The sequence below is a fragment of the Ascaphus truei genome, chromosome 10 (genome assembly GCF_040206685.1).
Source record: "Ascaphus truei isolate aAscTru1 chromosome 10, aAscTru1.hap1, whole genome shotgun sequence".
NCBI classification, from domain to species: Eukaryota; Metazoa; Chordata; class Amphibia; order Anura; family Ascaphidae; genus Ascaphus; species Ascaphus truei.
In genome coordinates, this window is record NC_134492.1 from 20,093,434 (window position 1) to 20,116,103 (window position 22,670).

Genomic DNA, 22,670 nt, shown 5'->3' on the forward strand with positions numbered 1-22,670 from the left:
ATGTGCTTTCTATGTTAAAATATTTGAAGTATGAGATGAGCTGCTTGTGGCTTAGTTGTGACTTCCTTGTCAAAGATGGGTCAACACGGACTATCTATAAACTATTTATTTATAGATGCCAACCAACAAATGAAACCAAATGAGGTGAGTGTGGGAAAAGAGTGGCTCGGAGATATCAATAGAAGAATGGAAGAAAATATGGAGCTTAACAAGTCGTCTTGCCTAATAAAATAAATAAATGGTACATTGTTCTATATAGAGATATTACCCTCCTGTAAGATTACACAATTTATTTCCTAATGTGTCTCAGACTGCTTGCTGTTAAAGGGGCTGTGGTTAGAAAATACTCTCTGAAACACATTTAGTGAGAGTGGTGGCTCATGACCAAACCCTCTGGAACAGGAGTGGCCAACTCCAGTCCTCAGAGCCATGTCAGGTTTTCAAGATATCCCAGCTTCAGCACAGGTGGCGCCATATTTTCTTCCATTCTTCTACTGATATTTTCGCGCCGTTCTTTTTCCCACTCTCTCATCATTTGGTTTAATTTGTTGGTTAGCATCTATAAATAGTTGATAGATATTCCGTGTTGACCCATCTTTGACAAGGAAGTCACGACTATGGCCTCAATTATACCATAAACTGCAGAGCGATCCGGTGATGTCATCGTAGCGACGTCGCCGGAGACATGTGCACATGCAGAAGCGATTTGTAGCACTACTGCAGAGGAGACATGAGCAGTTGGTTTGTTTAAGATGCACTGTGATTGGCCGTGGAAAATCATGTGACGCGTCTGTCGCCTGTGAAAACTAAATTTCACATCTCTTCATGAGAGAGAAGCTTTGCAGTTCGTCGCGGCGCTTATGTTGCCAATGGTATGTGCGCTTTCATTGGATTTTATTGCTTTGAAGCTGCGCAGCGTTGCACCAAGCGGCGTCGCCAGCGATTTCTGGTATAATCACGGCCTTGGCAACAAGCAGCTCATCTCATACGTCAAATATTTTAACAGAGAAAGTACATCTAATTTTAATAGCAAGCAGTCTGAGAGATTAGGAAAGAAATGGTGTAATCTTACAGGTGTGTAATACCGTCTATTTAGAACCATGTAAGATTATTATTTTTTTTTAGGCAAGACGGCTTGTCAAAGACTGAGCCACCTGTGCTGAAGCAGGGATATCTGGAAAACCTGACCTGTTGGTGGCCCTTGAGAACTGGAGTTGGCCATCTCTGCACTGGAATGATGTACTATGCTTGATTAAAATAGTTACAGGATCCTTGGTACCCTGAGAGTGAATGGAGATGCATCCATAGTTATAATCTTTATCTGTCCATATTACGTATGTTGAACACAGACTTTATTTTGAAAAACATATTTATACCCAAGTTATGGAGTCAAGAGTCTGGGAAATACTCTATGAAGGTGTAACACTGTGCTCACCACAAACAAGGCAGGACCCCGGTACTGAGGTGGGAATGGGTGTAAACGCCACCCACAGCCAAGGGGGCACGTCTGGAGAGTGGATGGTCAGGCAGCTGGGTCAGGATTGGAGAGATTAACGTAGTCTTGATACTTGCCGAGGTCAGAGGTAGGAGCCGGTAGAATGGTCTGTGTCTGATAGCCGTGGTCAGGGGTTGAAGCCAGTAGGAGCGTAGAAGTCCGTAAACCGTGGTCAGGATTGGAGAGGTGCGGAAGGTCAGAGGTAAGCCGGGGTCGGTAAACCAGAATTGCGGAGTCCAAGAGCAAAGCCGTGTCGGTACACAGGAGATCGATCTGAAAGCAAGGCAGCGGGAGACAGGACAAGGAACCAGGAAGTGGGAGAACAGCGCTAACTGGAAGTATGCTCAGCCAAAGTGCAAGTCGCACAGCTGAGCATATATGGGAGGACCAATGAGAGAGACGGGAGGAGTAGAGGTGCGGCCTCAGCGGAGACAAGGATAGGTGGAGTGGCGCAGGAGACAGGTGGGCGTGATGAGGATTGTTGACGCGCAGCTGGAGAGCGGTGCACGTGCGTTGCGCGCTGCGCGCCGTAACCGGGAGGCGGAGCCAGACTCCACGATGTCCATGAAGCTGCCCCATTAGCTATTTGATAAGTCAGGGACACAGCTGCAAGCTGTGCGGCCCTTGTGGTCTGGGACCAGATCACCCTGCAAGGAGTGGAGACTGTCTTCGTGTGGGACACTCCAGCGGGATACCACCCCACGCGGAGACGGACTCGCCGCGGAAGACATCCCTGGATCGGCGGATCCTCCCTGTTGTCTAATCAGCGCACCCGGGTGCTGGAGCATCTGGCAGGAACCTATATATAAAGTGCACCAACAAAGTACACACACCATAGTGGCAGCACTGACCATATACAAGGGTGGGGTGTTATTCTTGGGGACACCAGGGTGGTTGGGTGCCCGAGGGCCCCTCAGGTATGGTGGACACGGTGTGGGTTACACGGTGGTGGGATAAGGCCCTGTGAGGCGAAGGGGTAGCTGTAATCAGTAGAGTTATTATCCGCATTGCACTGCGTAGTTATATGTTCTCTAGTAAAGATTATTATTATTACTGTATTATTATTATACTGTGTGTGGATATCAGTATTGTGGTTCCTGTGAAGGGCTCCTCCCACAACGTTGGGATCCCTCCCAGGTGGAGGCGCTGTACCAAGTTGTATTGTTGTATCACCCCGGGCTCCCCGTGGCGGAGGTTTGGGATCACCATGAGCCAAAAGGTAAAGTCAGCACCCGTAGACTCTTTACCCTAGGGGGAAAGAGGGCAACACGTACAAGAAGTATAATCATGCAATTAATTAATTGGTCAATTTGTTTCCCCGTCCCCTTTTTGCATCTGTTTCCTGGTATTTTCTTATGTTGTTACTCTTGGTGTGATTTGGATTGTGCTTGTTTTTAAGAGTTGCATTTTGACCACTCGATGTTATGAGCTTGTATCAGATGCTTTAAAAAGTTAAGAATTAACAAAAAAGACAGCACAAATGACCGACAAGTGTATTCCTGTAAAAGCAAAGATTTAACAATGTCAGAATGAATTGTGACAAAAGATTCTGTCATGCTTCAGTATTAAACCCTTGCTTAGGGGAGAAGCTGAAACTTTGACGATATTAAAGGCGTCAGTCTCTAATACTATAGACTTTAGTATTCTTTCATACCAAATGTTGCTGTGTCTTTTTTACAAGGTTATTTGGTAACGTTAACAGAAAGCTTTGCTAATGTTTTCATCCCCTCTTAAAGGTGTAATCCCACAGTCGGCCAGGAGGATTTCTTAGGGACCTCTACATAGGGAAGTGTTTGTCAGTCAAGTGTTTTCTTTACCCTTATTCCACCCTGTCCTTATCAGACAACTAGTCCGGGGTTGACGAAAATATAAAAAACTTAGGCCTCGTTCAGGGTGCCAGAGGCAGGAGTTGGAGGGCGGGCGTTCGGGAGGGAGGGAGGGCGGGCGTTCGGGAGGGAGGGCGGGCGTTCGGGAGGGAGGGCGGCAGTCTGATGGCCGATGTGTGTTCATCCCCAGCAGACGTTTTCAGGAGTTGAGGAGGGGGCGGGGCTACAGACGTGAGGTTAGGGATCGAGGCTGCAGTCTTGAAATCATTCTCAAGAATGATTTCATTGGCTGCCGAGGTCCCAGTGACGCTGCTGCAGCTTCAAAAAACGAATTTTTTGTTTATTGAAACTGTAGCCAGCATCAACTCCTGGCTTCGGAGACAGGGCAGCTGCTACCCTGACAACCAGTATTCAATTTGAATACTTTGTGTCGCACGGCAGCACGCCCTCCCTCCGAAGCCTGCACCCTGAACGAGGCCTTAGAAGCCACTCAGACTTTTTAAGAGCCATAGCTTGGTTAAAAAAAAATAAAAAAGGAGCAGGGATGGTACAACGCGGGGGTGACTGGTCAGTCAGCACTGCAACTCGGGTGCCAGCATAGGACTTTTAGGCGCTACACGCCCAGGATTTTTCTGTCCCTGTGAGGGGGGAGGGGGGGCCTCTGGCTGTACAAGCATTTGCTGATCACGCAGAGACATCGGAAAAAAGGCAGTAGCCAGAACATAACAAACCTCTGAAGTCTAACTTAAAAAAAATAAAAAAATACTTCTAGATGTCAGATTTGAGTAAAACTGCATTAATTACTCAGGTGAGACTCCTTAAACATGTTGACGTTGGGAATAGGCGAGATTGCCCTTTAATTAACTTGCTAAAGAGGTTCAGAATTTAAATTGGTCACATTATGGCCATATTATTATTATTATTATTTCACTTTTTGTAAACTACCAATTTCAACTATTAGAACTGCTTCCACTACACAGAATACCGATTGGATTTAAAATCTAAACCCATACTTCCTTATTAACCCTTTCAGTGCTACTACATCATGGGGGTGTGGCACTCGGAGAGGTATGTGTGTACATCTGTGTGTATGTGGTCATACCAGACAGGGCCATAGACTGCTTTCCTGGTGCCCAGGACAACAGTTTACATTGCCCCTCCTCCCCTCCCCCCCCCCCCACCCAGTGTTGGCGGCCTTTGCGAGACTCCCCCTCTATCTCACACCCCCATCTGTCCCCCTCACCTGCACACGTAATACTCCCCCCCTCCACATCACACACATGATACCCCCCCTGCACACCACACACCCCCTCCTGCATCTCACACTCCCTTCTCACCCCTGCATCTCACATCACCCTCCCCCCTGAATTTCACATCACCTTCCCCCCTGCATTTCACATCCCCTCTCCCCTGCATCTCACATCACTCTCCCCCCTGCATCTCACACCACTCTCCCCCCCCTGCATTTCACACCACTCTCCCCCCTGCATCTCACATCACCCCCCTCCTGCATCTCACATCACTCCCCTCCTGCATCTCACATCACTCCCCTCCTGCATCTCACATCACTCCCCTCCTGCATCTCACATCACTCCCCTCCTGCATCTCACATCACCCCCGTGCATCTCACATCACCCCCGTGCATCTCACATCACTCCCCTCCTGCATCTCACATCACCCCCGTGCATCTCACATAACCCCCTCCTGCATCTCACATCACCCCCTCCTGCATCTCACATCACCCCCTCCTGCATCTCACATCACCCCCCCCCCCGCACCTCCCTGCACATCGCACATACACCTTCTGTACCCCGCCTTCAAGCCTCCGAACATTCGTCGCGGGGGTGGGGCCTACACAGGAGGCCGCCCGCAACAGCAGCGGAGAGAGGCCTGCTGCAGGGGGGGGGGAGGGGATGCTGGGGCCCAGTACCCATGCACGGAGCTGTCAGCCCCGGGGCAGCTGGAGCCCAACCAGAGGTCGGGTAACTGCCAACGCAGGCCTGTACTGTGCTCCGGAGGTTCGGGGCCTAATCGTGCAACCCCGGTACAGGAGCGCACGTTCCGTCTGCAGGGACTCTGTGTGTGTGTGTGTGTGTGTGTGTGTGTGTGTGTGTGTTTTCCTAGGTCTGGGACGTCGGCCATGATGACTGGAATGTAGCTGATGTGTCTGTGCATGCCCTGAGTACCATGAATGTTTGTGCGCATGCGCGAAATCTAAGCAATGCTGCTGTACATGCGCAGAATACAATTCTGCACATGCGCAGTCATTCACTTCCGTCATTTTTTTCGTGACAATTTTCCCTATGAGATTTTTTGGGCTGGCACCGCCACAAAGAAGTTTCACTTCAAAAAATGCTACAAGTATTTCCTCACAGTACAGAACTGATTTATTTTTAAACACATACGATATTGCTTGGTATTGCTTGGTCTGCAGCTTTAAAGAGAGACTTGGAAGGGGTTTCATTTCCTCAGGCTGCTCCTTTTGTGTGATGACACTGTGTGTTTAGAAAGTGTTTCTACAGCCAGTCCCCTCTCCCCAGGTTCCCTTATCTTTATTGGCTCTCTGATAAGGATGCTGTTGGATAAGGGGAAAGAAAACTCTTGCTTGACAAACACTTCCCCATTCAGAGGTCTATAAGAAATTCAACTGGATGTTGGATTTCATTTGTTAAATACAATGCATTTTTGCATTGGACCGGGGCACAAATGGAAGTTCACTGGTGCCCTGCCTCCAAGTCTGTTTGGCAGATAGCACAGTCTTGTATCTGATTTCTGTATACCAAAAGGATGTGTGCCTTTGCTATGTAGATGTGCCCTCACCGGCTGACCCAGTGAAGCTGACCTGCTGCCACCATCTGCTGAACATCTGGCTAAGCCAAACTTCTGTGTTCTAAAGCTTTCTGCCGCATGTTACATTTAGAAGCCAAAGCAATCACGATAAGAATAACACCAGAAGTCACAGGAGAGTATTATTAGAAAAAGGTCTTAACAGAAAAGCAGAAATTGATTGAACCACTTTGATTCGTATCTACAAAGCTATGCGCTGCCAGAATAAAATGTCCATTTATTATCCAGGCATTCTTGTTTATTATTAATCACATTCTTATAGTCTAATGGAATAGCAGTAGGAGGATAAACCTAATATGGCAATATGGCTCTTAATATAATAACATTTTGAGGATTCTTTTCTTTAATATAGAGGAAAATTCCACGTTTAAGTCTTCTGGCTATACTTCAAATGTTCTAATGGCATGGAGTAATTTTGCTATACTGGCTTTAAAAAAAAAAAAAAAATAAACAATATCTATGTGTACCAGCTAACATCACTGAATATCTCTTCTCATTTGCTGTAGATTAGAAATTACTAAAGAAACACATTTTTTCAACCGCTACTTGACTTTTATTAGCTGGGTTTATTTAGATTTCTTATCTATATCCATATCTTAGGACTTAAAGCATTTAACCAGGGCTCCCATATCTTATCAAAGGTTTTCATTCTATGGCGCAGCCTCTCCATCCTCATATCCTCTATTATTCTCCTTGCGATCATCCTTTTAGGGGGAGTGTTGTGATTCTTCTAGTATACTGAGATCAAGCATCTTGCCGCAGTTAGAATATGCAATATCATTTTTTTTATTATTGTGATCGATATCTTCTGTTGGCTTGCCTAAAACTATAATTAATGGGTCCCATGGTATTCTAATGCCTATTGCCGCTGCTATCATTCTTTGTATTAGCTTCCAATACTTCTAAATCTTGGGGCATAGCCACCAGATGTGTGCAAGGTCACCAATCTGGCCACAACCTTGCCAGCACATGTTTGAGGTGCCATGATAGAATAGGCTTAGTCTCTTTGGAGTCAGATACCAACGAAAGATTATTATTTTTTTCTATATATATTTTCTTTCCCCTTAGCCCAGGTCCATACTGCGTGTGACCACACTCGACACGAACAAAAGGCCGCCCCTCAATGAGGCAGGCCATAGAGCGTGCAATGAAGCGCAACGTTGCGGCTGATTTTTCGAGTGACAACATTTTTTTTTATTTTGTTGTGCGATGGCCGTGTCACGTGGGCGGTTCAGCCAATGAGGGTGACCCAGCCTCGTGAGGACACCGTCCGCCATGCCTCCCTGTCTCGCACGTCACAGGAATCCTACAGGCCACAAATCGCTTCTCTTCCAGACGCGCAACGCCATGCGCTCCATGACGTGCGCGTCCCTACTATATCCGAGGCCTAAATTGTACAAGTAGACGTGTTTGAGGCTGCCTTCCATATGTCTTCCCAGTCTTCTCTAGTGATTTCCGTATTTAGTGTAGATCCTTTTTTCCCATTTATGCATATAATCATGGTCTGATATCTCCCTCCTGGATCAGTTCTTGATGCACACTTGAGATAAGACCTTTTGGTATTTCCTATTTTTACAAAGGCTTTCAAAGATCGTAAGGGTTGGAAAGACTGAGCTGGGCTGTGCACGCAAAATGAAGTGTCTTATTTGTAAGTGCCTATAAAACTCTTCTTTGGGAAGGGCGTACTTTATACTTAGAAATATTATAGACTTAGTACATAGCATATCGGAGGATAATTTACTTACATTTGAGCACCTATTTCTCCACAGATACAGCTGTTTTGCGTTAAATCCTGGAGCAAAATCAGGATTATCTAAACTTGGCCTTAATCTCGAGGAGTTGGCCAAATTTCTTTTTAGATTGATACCATATATTCATGGTGAATCTAATCACTTCAGAATGCTGTGGAAGTATTATTTTATTAAATCTATCCCTTTCTAACCACACTAATGCTGGTAGCTAAATTGGAGCGGTCATTGACGCCTCAACGTCTACACAACAGTATCGCTTGATATTTGAATGCCAGTAGGTGGCACGCAAGATAGTATTTCTTCATCTGGGACTGCTAGGCCTCCTCTCGTTTTTGAGGAGAACTTGACCAATCTAGGAGTTTTAGGCTTTTTCTTCCTCCATAAAAAGCGGAATATATTATTCTGTCTATCTTTGAAGTATTTCGAGGGAATTGCTATTGGTAAGGTCTGGAAATGGTACAGTAATCTGGGTAAAATATTCATCTTTACCACCGTGATTCGCCCTTGCCAGGAAATCTGATATTTTCTCCATTCTATTAGATCCTTGTTAATTTTGGAGGTCAGGGAAATATTGTTTAAATATGTCTTGATACTTCTGTATAAGATCCCTAGGTATTTAATTTCTGTTTTCTGCCATTTATAGTTAAAGTTTAATTGGATTAGTTTCACCTCATGTTCTGGGAACAATAGGTTCTTGGCTTCCGATTTATTAAGGTTCATTTTATACCATGACAGGACTCCAAACTCCTCAAGAACCACTTGTATGTTGGGGAGAGATGTTAGAGGGTTTCCTAATGGTTAAAATGATGACATACTCAAAAAGTGATCATTTATATGTTTCATTCCCTATTGGAATTCCTTGTGTGATGCTGGTTACCTGTGAGGGTCCAGGAGAGATGACCTTCTGTGATGTTGTGGGGAACAGGACAGACTTTAGGTGATCCTTAGTATCTTTTCATTCGGTGACCGTGCCTCCAGTCATAGCAGGGTACAGCAGAGCTGCAGACAGTCCCTACCATGACAGTTCTTTTCTCTTATACTTCTGTCCAATAGACTGCGACTTAGCCAGAGGTATATAAAAGGGTTCGTTATTTGATGCAGCCACTGCAGATGGTATAACATCGTTTGCATATAGTGGAGAATGGGTTTCGGCCCTTGCATGTTGCTGGCCAGCAGATAATGTTGAGGCCTTGTGCTATGCACAGATCTTGGTTCAATCAGCCCCATGAGGGGCAGAGCCCCTCTCCCTTCCCCGGATGGGAAGGCACACTAACTGACTAATAATTTGGAAGGCATGACAGGAGGGCAGAAAGATAGCTGGACGAGCCATGGCTATACTTGTATATTAGGATTTCTTAACACTTGCTAAGGGTTCTATAGTTAATGCGCACAGATGGGAGGCAGTCCTGTCTTGTTCCGTTCAATATTTTGATTCTATTCATATTATCGCCTGGAATCTTAAGGAAGGCAGAGGGGCAATCGTAAAGAGCTTGAATCCCTTGCAAATATAGACCTGCGAACTGGAACCACTCAAGGCGTTTATTTTTAAAAGGTCAGCTGATTCTATCGAAGGCCGTTTCTGTGTCCAGGCTCAGTAAAATACCCTTGTATTTGATGGAGCTGACATGATTGATAATATTTATAATCTTCCTTGTATTGTCTGCGGGCCTGCCTTTCTCCAATAAATCCTACCTGGTCAATATGTATGAGTTTTTTGGTAAGATCGGGTTCCATCTATTGGCCAGGATTTAACTAAATATTTTTAGGTCCGTGTTTATCAAAGAAATTGGCCGATAGCTTCTGCAGTTTAGAGGATCTCTGCCTTCCTTGTGGATAGTAGCTTTATTTGCACTCGCCATATATTCTGGGATTTGATTACCCTCTAAAAAAAACAATAAAATATGGTTAGAAGATATGGAGATAATATTTTTATATATTTTTTATAATACACGTATGAGAAGCTATCTGGCTCAGGAGCTTTGTTTGGTTTCAATTCTTTAATTACTGCCATCAGTTCAAAGTTAGTAATTTGTGTATTTAAAGTGAGCCACTGATTGAGCCACCTGTGCTGAAGCAGGGATATCCATAAAAGCCTTCCTCTTGGCGGCCTTTGAGGACTGAGTTTGGAGACCCTGATCTAGATCGTTAATTCGGCCCGATTTTGTCTTTAAGTTTATACAGTTCAGAATAGAAGTTATTAAATTATTTTGCTATCTGATTGGCGTCCTATGATATCTCTCCTTTTTTAAGTTTAATATCATTAAAAATATGACTCGTCTGAATCCCTCTTCATTTGCTAGCCAAAATACAGTCCGCTTTATTCCCCTTATCGTAATATAACGGTTTTTCCATATTAGTTTCTGCTCTATATCGTCTAGCTGAAATAGCTTCAGAATAGGCATTCACGTGCTTTTAGTAATGTTTTATATGGGGGTTTTTTAGGGATACTTTTTAGATTTTCTCTCTAGCATTAGAACTTTCTCCCCTAAGATCTTATATGATTTTAATTAATTCTTTTTTTTTAAGTATTATCTTATAAAAGAAGAAAAGAAAAATATTTTTCCCCTACTAGATCTTTTCAGAAATGAATGATGTAAATAGCATCACACTAGCTAAATCTATTTGGTCCGTATCAAACGTAAGGTATTATCAGTATCAAGTGGCATCATTCCACAGCAACTTACATTTTATTACACTAGTACAATAGTGTAAAAATACAAGATATACTTTATGTGATAAAAACACGAGTAAGGAGGATTAAATCCGTTTTATAATAGAACAATAAAGCCAATTAATGAAGCTGGTATATCAAATAACCTCCAGCTTTTAAAAGCAACTGTAATGCTAAAAACATACAAATAAACCGTGCTGGGGAATATGTTGCCCCTTTATAAAATAAATAAATATAACGATAATAAATAATGTGCGATAATGAAATTACTTTATGTATGAGTAGTGGACCAAAACGTTAGTATTTTGCTTTCATGCACAGTCATTTTATTCTCATACTTCACTTGTTTTATTTTACATTGTAGATATAGGCCAATATTTCCTAAACTGCAAAGTACTGTATATTTCTTCAACATGTATCAGTATGCCGGGGCAACCAATTATCCAATTAACAAGTGTCATCTTTACAAATATGCATTAAGGGCCATTTCACAGAGCAGTTTCCAGTCGTAAGACACCTTCTGGCATTGTCTTCCACTATGGAAGGTGCCTAAGAATCATGTGCTCCTCGTTCTTCAAAAAAATTATTCCCCACCTTTTTTTAAGCTTTATATAGCATTTCATATTCAGTGCCTACCATAGAAAGCTCTTTTTACTTCAAAGTTCCTGGACACAGACCATATTATTTCCCTTGCCCCATTGAAAGGCAGTTGCTAAAAGCCATTATCTTCCACAATATTAAACCTCCCAAACTTTACAAAAACCCACCACCTTGAGAAAAGGACTCTCCTGTTGTTCGTTACTGTGGAAGGCCGTAGGGATGGGCACTTGGACTCAAGCTCCATGTTCCCACTTTAGGTGGTTGGGTAGCATTCACGATTGCATTCCACACACTATAAAACATACATTTTAAGGCATTCTGTTTGCTCGTCCATGAAAATTCAACCAATTTATTATTGTTTTTGGCAGAGATGAAAATTTCCCTGGCACGTGTGTGGTTTTTTGGGGTGACCTGTCGGTCACGGCCGCCGCCGGACACCGCGCCTGATCCTGCTTTACCAGTGCAACATCAAAGCAGGATCGAGCTCCGGCGGCAACTGATAGATCACTCGGAGCTGCACCGCTTAGTGCGTCCTGCCAGGGGGTGGGAGGGGGGACCAGAGAGCGTGTAGCAGAGGCACGCAAACATGGGCGAGGTCATGGGGGGGGAAGAGGAGTCCCAGCATTCTCTGTCAGAGCTGGAGGGGGGGGGCAAGGTGTAGAGAGGGAGGGGGGGCAGGTGAAAAACTCTCGCTGGCTCCTAAATTTGTTTGTGTTTTTCACTTACATTTTTGACCACCCCTCGTTTTGGGCCAGGTAGTAATCTGCAGCTTCCAGTTTTTAGGGAGTTTGTCGCCCACGCTAAGTACTGTATTGGTAGTACTGTGCTTCAGATGTTGCCCTAACAGCTCAGTTTGTTCCAGGACCAAAGTAAACTAATAGCAGTAGCATGTTCTGTGGATTAAATGTAGACCATGGACATAATTCTTAAGCAAATCAGATAAGTATTTTTAAATATTATATTTTTAATGTCTGCAGAGAAACCAAATGCTTTGCAGTACTTGTACATGGGTGGAAGACTGTACATTTTACTGCGCTCCTCCCTTTAGAAGTGTGCAGCTGGTAAAAGGATTGGCCTTACATATACGGAAAACAAAAGAACAGATGCTGCACTCCTACCAATTTGGGCTAAAATATGGTTACACAGACTTAGGTTCTAAATGTAAACATGTCACTAGTATATTAAAGCTCTAATTGGTAGGAGCGCAGGATCTGTTCTTTTATTTTTACAATGGGTACCTAACCTCTTGTCAAAAGTTTGTAAATTGTTACAGAAGAAAAAAGGTTTGCTGGCTGATGCTATACATCTCCGATGCACTGACCTTAACCCCTTGCAGATGCAATTAACATAACACCCTTCCTACTCTCTAAGTTCTCCCTACTTACCACTTAGATTGTAAGCTCTTCAGGCAGGGACTCCCTTTACTATTGTTACTCATGTCTGAAGCGCTTATTCCTACTATGTGTTAATTATGTCACGTGTATTACTGCTGTGAAGCGCCATGTACCTTAAAGATACATGCATACATGCATATTGCATTACAAAGAAAGCAACGTTTCAGGAACCCTGGCCCCTTCCTCAGGCCGATGTGATGCAAGTATATTTAAAAAGGGAGCTAGATCACAACCGGGGAATTACAGACCTGTAAGCCTGACTTCAATAGTGGGGAAAATTCTTGACGGTTTAATACGGGATAATATTCAGGAATACCTAATGGAAAATAAAATTATTAGTAATAGTCAGCATGGATTTATGAAGGATAGATCTTGCCAAACTAACCTTATTTGTTTCTTTGAGGAGGTAAGTAGGAATTTAGACCAGGGTAATGCAGTTGATGTGGTCTACTTAGATTTTGCAAAGGCTTTTGATACAGTTTCACACGAGGTTGGTGTACAAAATAAAGCAAATTGGACTAAGTAATAATATTTGCACCTGGATTGAAAACTGGTTAAAGGACAGACAACAGAGGGAGAAGGATTTAGGAGTGCTTGTAGACAGCAGGCTTAGCAATCGTGCCCAAAGTCATGCAGTAGCTGCAAAGGCAGACAAGATCTTATCTTGCATCAAACGGGCAATGGATGGAAGGGAAGTAAACATTATTATGCCCCTTTACAAAGCATTAGTAAGACCTCACCTTGAATATGGAGTACAATTTTGGGTACCAATCCTAAGAAAAGACATTATGGAACTAGAGAGAGTGCAGAGAAGAGCCACCAAATTAATAAACGGGATGGACAATCTAATTTATGAGAAGAGGCTAGCTAAATTATATTTATTTACATTAGAAAAGAGGCGTCTAAGAGGGGATATGATAACTATATACAGATATATTCGGGGACAGTACAAGGAGCTTTCAAAATAACTATTCATCCCAAGGGCAGTACAAAGGACTCGGGGGGCATCCCTTAAAGCTGGAGGAAAGGAGATTTCACCAGCAACAAAGGAAAGGGTTCTTTACAGTAAGGGCAGTTAAAATGTGGAATTAATTGCCCATGGAGACTGTGATGGCAGATTCAATAGATTTGTTCAAAAAAAGGTTGGACATCTTTTTAGATAGGAAAGGTATACAGGGATATACCAAATAAGTATACATGGGAAATATGTTGATCCAGGGATTAATCCGATTGGAGCCAGGAATTAATTTATTTATGAGACATCATTGGATTATATGACTCTGGGGTTTTTTGTTTGCCTTCCTCTGGATAAAGTATCTGTTGTCTAAATTTAGCATAGGTTGAACTTGATGGACGTACGTCTTTTTTCAACCTCATCTACTATGTAAGTACAGTATGTGACAATTTTTATTTTTTTTTGTAACAAAAGAAAACCTTTTATTAAACTGGATGATTCAAGAAATGGCCAGAAGGATCATGTTAGTATGTCTACTCACACTTATTAATGTGAGTGCAGGTCAATTTGGACATTTTAGTTTTTATTTGCACCTCAGCGGTGAGGTACAGAAGCAGAACGAGGTGTTTCTGAATATCACTGAAGGGAAAGTGGGTGAATGCTAGCTCCAATGTTTCTATGTTCGAAAACTGTTGTACATGGAGGTACTTTTTCCCCCTTTTGATTAAAGACAGCAGCATAATTCGCATAGAGATGAGAAACATTCAAATTCAACTTGCCCATGGAAATTACATTGATAAATTGTATAGCCAAGGTTTTTTGCTTGCTATGTGGAACTGCCCCTTTAAACTGATTGATACTCCTCTTCTGTTAACAATGTGTCCAGTTATGTGATGTGGTTTCAGGGATACATATTCCTTAGGGATGTGGAATACATAGTATTTTAGTGGTTGGGCAAGTGATGTAATCTGTTTTGCTTCTGAAACTACTGTTCTTTATCGGCTCCTTTATAATGAGTACATATACCCATAAATGTACACTGTAAACACAATCTGTATGGCATTTTTTAATATTTTATTTGGAAGCCAAAGAGGACTCTGTTTATGTGGCACCATTGGCTTCTTGTTATGAAGATGTGATTGAAGCTTAAATACATTTAGAAAAATATCCTAAAGCTTTTAAAGTTTTTTTTTTTTTTTTCTACTTGAAGTTCAGATTTCAGTTGAATAAAATAAAAAATCCAGATATCATGTTTTGCGATGGGATGATGCTCTAAATATCCTAAAATATACAGGAGGGCCACGGGCATGCGGCGGGTTCCATTCTATGGGCCCGCCGCAAAGCGAAAATTGACGCAAAGCAGAACCCCTTTTGTGCGTGCGCACCTTCGGCAACCATCCGTTCTGCGCATGCGCACCCTCGGCAGCCACCCGGTCTGCGCATGCGCAGACATGGCGGCCCCCTTCTCGGTACCACCGAATCAGCAGGGTGCCGAGAAGCGGGGCCTTGCTGTAATACAATGTATGGTCATGTGTTGTACTTGCATACCCTATTTCAGATGGTCCCAACTCCAGTCCTCAAGGACCACTAGCAGTGCAGGTTTTAAAGGCTATCCGCGCATTAGCACAGGTGGCCCAATCATTTTGACTGAACCACCTGTGCTGAAGCAGGGGTATATGTAAAACCTGCACTGTCAGTGGTCCTTGAGGGTGGGTCGGGAACCTCTGCTCTATTCAATGACCATTATCTGTTCAAATTGTATGTGTCCACTAAAAGAGCACAGTGGGCTGACGTCTTCACATATTGCCACACGTGGAGTCTTTTATCGCTCTCTTGAGAGCACATAATAACATGCTCCTCCTCAAATACATTCTCACAAGGAGATAAGAAAAAGGATTGAACTTGTCCTCTTATATTGCAGATTCAATGCTACATGCCCTTGACTCCGTTGGACACAGATTAGGCCCAGGTACAATTTCTCCTTCCCTTCTGCACACCTCTCCCCTTCCCACTGCAGAGCCAAAACAGGACTCTTCTTCTTTTTTTGCATATGGCAGCCATGTTGGGAGGCACAGAGTTGGGGAAACTCAACAATCATTTACAGAATACAATGAAACCCTCCGGCGAACCAACACATTGAAAAAGTCAATGTTTGGATACGTGCACCAGGAAATGTTGTTCAGAATTCGGTTTGAGTGCGGTCCAATAACAGCAAAGTGATGATTGCCTTTACTGTAAATGTTCCGAAAGAATGAGAGCATTATCCAGGAAACCTTTCTTTTTTGTATTTCATGCAGAAAAGGGAAACGGTAGCTTAAACGCATGAATGATGTCTGGTGTGCAATAAATCTTTCTGGGTGGTTGCAGCCAAAAATGGTGTTACTTTTTGAGAATGGTTGGCAATCACAGTAGGATCTTAAAAGTTATGGTCCAATTGCAGTAAAGAATAAGGGGGAGATAAAAGCAATAAGGATAACAAAAATACAAATATACAGAAAATTACTTTTAACAGCATCCAGTGGTGAATATCTATTATTTCTTGCAGAACTCATGATCAATAAATGGGGGACTCTGCAATGAAAATGGTAGACAACATATGAAAAAGTATATATTTTATTGAAAGCATATTGAAAAATAGTACAGGTTCCGACTCACAAGGGTCTTTTTCCAAGTATAAAAAGGATTTCAAATCATCCGTATATATCCCAATCAATTAATAATCGGTGGCTGTGAGAACACTGACACCACAAGTCAATTGGTAGCTGCCCCGGAGTGTGTGCGCCCTGATGTGGTGTGCGATGTCACCGCACCTGAGACGTGCTGCTCCTCAGACATGCTGGACGCGTAACCATGACAACCACGCCATACTTAAATAAGATCATGAAATAACGGTTAACTGGGAAAGGGAATCTAAACAAGCGGGGGAAAATGTCCGTGTTTTCCAATGATATCGAAACCGGTTTGGCTTAGGAATTGAGAGAAATTCCCTGGGAAAAAAAAGAAGAGGAAAATGACAAGAGGAGGAAAATAGCACTCCGTTTTCACAGTACAAGCTGACTGTGAAAACGAAGTGCTAAATAATTATACATTTAAAAGACTTCAAAGGTTACAATATTAACAATTTATCAGCTTTCAAAAAAATGTGTTATAAGAAATATTGACATCCCATTTCTTTACCTTGTGCAACATAGCTATAGATCAGTGGTTCCCAGCAGGGGGAGGCGTCTCCAAGGGGTTCGTTAAAAAAGTCTGCAATGGCGGATCCCAGGCAGTACAATGAATTCCTGAGCCCGTGGGGGACAGCACACTTAGTGAGACCCCCAAACTGCACCTCAGCGTTGGTGGTATTATAGCTGTCAATTACAGCAGGAGCTTGCAAAGTCACTCCCCACAATGCTTTGCACCCACAGTGATTGACAGTTACAGCACCCATGCTGTCTGCACACACTGAGGTGCATTGTGTGGCCTTATTAAGTAAGTGTGTGTGTTCCTCCCAGCTCTGGACACTATTTGGCTTTGGTCCTGCTGCGTCCGGCGGCGTGCGCGCTACTTACCATCTGATGGTATCCTCCCGAGCAGGTCCCAGTCCCCCCTCACTGCACGGCTCACTACACGTTGTGACGCGTCAGCCGCCAGGGGATGCAAGAGAATTGTAATCCCAAGCGGCGACGCGTCACGTGGTGTGGCTGTGAGCCAATGAGGAGAGGAGGAGGGGAGGGCTTCGGAGAGGAGGAGGGGAGGGCTTCGGAGAGGAGGAGGGGAGGGCTTCGGAGAGGAGGAGGGGAGGGCTTCGGGAAGCCGGGAAAGCAGCTACAGCACCAAGGGAGCCCCCCTGCTTTCTCTCACAGACTCTCTCCTCAGGGAGGCTTCGGGGAGCGGTGAGGCGGGGAGGGAACCCCCTGACACACAGTGATGGCCCCGCCCCCCGACATCATTGCCGCGCCCACCTTACCCGTTTTTGCCACGCCCCCCGCTCCAGCTCCCGCTCCCTAGAGACCCCAGATAGCGGTCAAGTGCCTCTCCACGCGCCGCCTGTCTGCAGTGCGGGCGCGTAGTCTGAGGCAGCGGGGCCTTAGCCTTAGGGTTGCCAGGTGGCTTCTCCGAAAATACTGGACTCAATGGTGGAAGGAGCGTCAGGTCACTATGTCCAGGGAGGAAAATACCTCTCATTTTTTACTGGACAAAGTATCCAAATACAGGACAGTCCAGTTCAATACCGAACACCTGGCAACCCTAGACACTATACTGCCTAGGATGGGTCACTCAGTTTTGTCAGCAACAGTCTGATTAGTAGGCAATAAAATTAATTAATTAGGGGTTCGAGGAACAATCTTTTTTTCCAGCAGGGAGTGCACAGTGTAAAAAAAAGGTTGTGAGCTACGGCTATAGACGGATGAACTGAAAAAACTGACCAGCATAAACAAGCTGTTCAAACTCCCTATAGAATGAGGCTGTGGTGCTGCTGCCCACGGCCGAGCTGCTGCCCACGGCCGAGCTGCTGCCCACGGCCGAGCTGCTGCCCACGGCCGAGCCTTCTTTCTGTAACTAACACTGCTCATCAAACCGAAAATTATTATTGTTCAAAATGAAATCTTACAAGAGTAACAGATTAATATAAGGCAAAGGTTCTCAACTGCAGTCCTCAAGACCCCCTCCCCCAACAGGTCAGGTTTTCAGGATATTCCAGCTTCACCAAAGGTGGCTCAATCAGTCCCTGCTTCAACACAGGTAGCTCAGTCTTTGACTGAGCCACTGATTGAGCCACCTGTGCTGAAGCAGAGATATCCTTAAAACCTAACATGCTGGAGGGTCTTGAAGACTGGAGTCGAGCACTTCTGTTACAAGGTGAGGTGCAGTGGTGTTTTTTTTGTTGCAAAACCTGAGCCCCCCCTTTATGCCATTACCATGCGGGGTGTCCGAATATAACCTATTCATGTACAAAGTGGTGAGAATAGTTTACTGTGGAATGTCAGTTGTACTGGATATCCTGTACAAAGATGGTCATTTATCAACTGGACCCTGTAAACAATAAACTAGCAATCCCTCCAGCCAATTAGGCGAGGGAAGCCCATGACCGGGGGGCAAGCCCCCTCCCCCCTCACCTCGCTAGGATCTCTGGGTCACCGTCGTGACCCCTGAGGGGGGGAGGGGCAGGCCAAGGGAGGCTTCAAAAGAGGCAGCCGGGAGCTGAATCTGCCATTCTGCTCCCGGTCTGCAGTGAAATTGGACGTCCCTCTCCTCCCTGCAGGTTAAATTAAGGTAAGGCCCCGAAATGGGGGTCAATCCTGGACACTCCCCCCTCCTGTAGAGCCGCGATTTTTGAATCGGCGGTGAGGGGGGAGGCGGGATGCAGGGAGGAGAGGGAGCCCGTAGTGTAGCGGCCCGTCCCCATCCTCCCATCTGCGGCGCGCAGCATGGAGCTGGGGGGGCCGGACTTAAGCCCAGGCCACGAGGGGCATTATTTATTTAATTGTTTGGGGATCCCCCTGCCACGTGGCTCTCCCTCACTCAGCCTCTGTGGCTGGCCTGCGCGGCGGGCGGGAGGGGGGGTCACCGGGGAGCGGGGGGTGCGAGGAGAGGCACAACAACCCCCCCCCCCCCACGGTTCTTACTGTGCGGGTCCACCCCCCCCCTCCCAGTGGCGCTCCGTCCAACGGGGAATAAAGTTATATCAATGCCCCCCCCTGCAAGCAGCAGCCTGTATTTGGTTTATGTGGTATACACTGGATTATAGGGTGTGTATATGGTAATTGTGTTGCATGGTGTATCTTCAGCAGGAGGGGGGGGTAGCTTCGCGCAGCCTCAGCGGTCTCCGTCTCTCCCTGCTGCCGGGTCACTCTGTCTTCCCTCCCGGCAGCAGCGCGGGGGACGAGCTGGCGCAGGGAGGATTAAGCACAGGGCTGAACATGGGACACCCAGTGACCGCGTGGGGGGTCTATTAACCACCACAGGGTCTTGGGGGAGGCCGTCCGTAGCATAGTCCCCGTTAACACCGTTATTGCCCTGTTACCAATGCATGTTTCTTTCAACATTGAATAAAGTTATATCACTGCTATAATCGCCGCGGGGTGTCGCTGCATACCGCATTCGTAGTGATAACGGGCGGTATGTGGGGCATAGAGGGTATACGCCTCAGTGTGGTTATAATGCGCTGTATTCGGGGTATAGGGCATAGACGCTGCATTCGAGGTACAATTTGCTGTAATTGGATTACATGGTGTATATAGTGTATGTACTGCATTCGTGGTTACGTGCGGTAGTTGGATCACATGGTATATGTACCGCATTCGAGGGTACGATGCGTGGCAATTGGGCTACATGGGTATATAGTGTATATACTGCATTCACGGCTACGTGCTATATTTGGATTATAGGGTGTGTATATATACTGCATTCGAGGTTACAATGTGCTGTAATTGGTTTACAGGGCGTATATAGTGTATATACTGCATTCATGGTTACGTGCTGTATTGGGATTATTTGGGGCATATATGCTGCATTCAATGTTATAAAGTGTAAGGAAGGGTTTAGGTATTGTAGGGGTAAACATGACAGGGTTACACGGGTATATAGGGTATATATATACAGTACCGCAGTCGTGGTTGCGTGCTGTATTTGGATTATATGGTGTATATATACGGCATTCGAGGTTACGTGCGGCGTATATACTGCGTTCACGGTTACGCGCTGTATTTGAACTATAGTGTTTATAGACTGCAGTCGCGATTATCTGCGGTTTCAAAGGATACGTATATACTGCATTCAAGGTTACGTGCTGGGTCCCGAATATAGGGTTTATATACCACATGCGTGGTTACATGCTGGGTTTGGCCCATATGGCGTATATACTGCATGCGTGGTTACGGGCCGTTGCGTGAAGCATATGGTGTGCGTGTACACTGCCTTTGGAGGTCATCTGCTGTATTGGTCCAGCGTTACATACTACATCCAAGATTATGTGGGGTATACGGTAGGTATATACTGCATTCAGGGTATAACGCATGTAGGGGTTAATCCCACTTCCTGTTCAGCACATGTCCCTACTATTTTACGGGTAATCCCACTTCCTGTTAAGCACATGGCTCTACTATTGTATGGGCAACCCCACTTCCTGTTCAGCACATGGCCCTGCTATTGTATGGGCAACCCCACTTCCTGTTCAGCACATGGCCCTGCTATTGTATGGGTAATCCCACTTCCTGTTCAGCACATGGCCCTGCTATTGTATGGGCAACCCCACTTCCTGTTCAGCACATGGCCCTGCTATTGTATGGGCAACCCCACTTCCTGTTCAGCACATGGCCCTGCTATTGTATGGGCAACCCCACTTCCTGTTCAGCACATGGCCCTGCTATTGTATGGGCAACCCCACTTCCTGTTCAGCACATGGCCCTGCTATGGTATGGGTAACCCCACATCCTGTTCAGCACATGGCCGCATGGCCCTGCTAATGTAGGGGTAAACCCACTTCCCGTTCAGCGCATGGCCCTGGTATGGGATGGGTAATCCCACTTCCTGTTCAGCACATGGCCGCATGGCCCTGGTATCGGAGGGGTAATCCCACTTCCTGTTCAGCGCATGGCCCTGGTATCGGAGGGGTAACCCCACTTCCCATTCAGCGCACGGCCAGGGATGGTACAGGTAATCCGACTTCCTATTCAGCGCATGGCCCGTTGAGCGGACAAGGTTGACACGGTCCCGCATGCGAGGACGCGCGGCCCTCATGAAGTAATGAGGGCGCCCCCATCCAGGCTGAGCGCCATGCTAAATGCGCGCGGGTGTATATGGGCACACGTCAATGCGCGTGTGTGTATATGGGCACATGTAGATGCGCGCGTGTGTGCGTGGGCACATGTAGATGCGCGCGTGTATATACGGGCACAAGTAGATGCGCGTGTGTGTATATGGGCACGCGTAGATGCGTGCGTGCGTATATGTAAACGCGCGTGCGTATAGGCACAGGTAAATGCGCGTGCATATATGGGCACGGGTAAATGCGCGTGTGTATATGGGCACACGTAAATGCATGCGTGTGTATATGGGCACGCGCAGATGCGTGCGTGCGTGTATGGGCACTCGTAAACGCGCGTGCATATGTGGGCACAAGTAAATGCGCGTGTGTATATGGGCACACGTAAATGCGCGCGTGTGTATATGGGTACACGGAAATGCGCGCGTGTTTATATGGGCACACTTAAATGCGCGCGTGTGTATATGGGCACACGTAGATACGCGCTTGTGTATATGGGCACAAGTAAATGAGCGCGTACGTATATGGGCACACGTAAATGCGCGCGCGTGTGTATAGTGGCACAATTAAATGCGCGTGTGAGTATATGGGCACACGTAAATGCGCGCTTGTGTATATGGCCACACGTAAATGCGCGAGTGCGTATAGGGGCACAAGTAAATGCGCACGTGGGTATATGGGCACAAGTAAATGCGCATGTATATGGGCACACGTAAATGCGCGCGTGTATATATGGGCACACGTAGATGCGCGCGTGCGTATATGGGCACACGTAGATGCGCGCGTGCGTATATGGGCACACGTAGATGCGCACGTGCGTATATGGGCACACGTAGATGCGCGCGTGTGTATATGGGCACACGTAGATGCGCGCGCGTGTGTATGGGCACACGTAGATGCGCGCGTGTGTATGGGCACACGTAGATGCGCGCTTGTGTGTGTGGGCACACGTAGATGCGTGCTTGTGTGTATGGGCACACGTAGATGCGCGCGTGTGTATGGGCACACGTAGATGCGCGCGTGTGTATGGGCACACGTATGCGCCATGCGGCAGGACAAGGAAACGGAAGGGACACACCGCAATGGCAGGGGCACATGTAGATGCGCGCGTGTGTATGGGCACATGTAAATGCGCACGTGTGTATATGGGTACACGTAGATGCGCGCGTGTGTGTATGGGCACACATAAAGGCGCGCGTGTGTATATGGGCACACCTAAATGCGCGCGTGTGTATATGGGCACACCTAAATGCGCGCGTGTGTATATGGGCACACTTATGCGCCATGCGGCAGGACAAGGAAACGGAAGGGACACACCGCAATGGCAGGGCATAAGTCCGCAAGCAGGGCGGCGACCCAATTCATCGGTGCCAAGGGGCAT

General features: G+C 45.8%; 1 protein-coding gene across 8 annotated transcripts in view; it reads left to right on the forward strand.

Annotated features, from left to right (window-relative positions):
* ST3GAL3 (ST3 beta-galactoside alpha-2,3-sialyltransferase 3) overlaps positions 1-22,670 on the forward strand; it is a 244,633-nt gene that overhangs the window by 78,333 nt on the left and 143,630 nt on the right. For 6 of the 8 annotated variants that reach the window (XR_012804050.1, XM_075616099.1, XM_075616098.1 and 3 more), the window contains exon 3: positions 15,461-15,508. The exons of the other annotated variants lie outside the window; for them this stretch is intronic. Coding sequence is in view for 5 of the 6 variants with exons in the window: in XM_075616099.1 (XP_075472214.1) it covers positions 15,461-15,508 (48 nt within the window). In the remaining variant the exon portion in view is untranslated. The remainder of the gene's footprint in view (positions 1-15,460; positions 15,509-22,670) is intronic. 8 annotated transcript variants of the gene reach the window in all.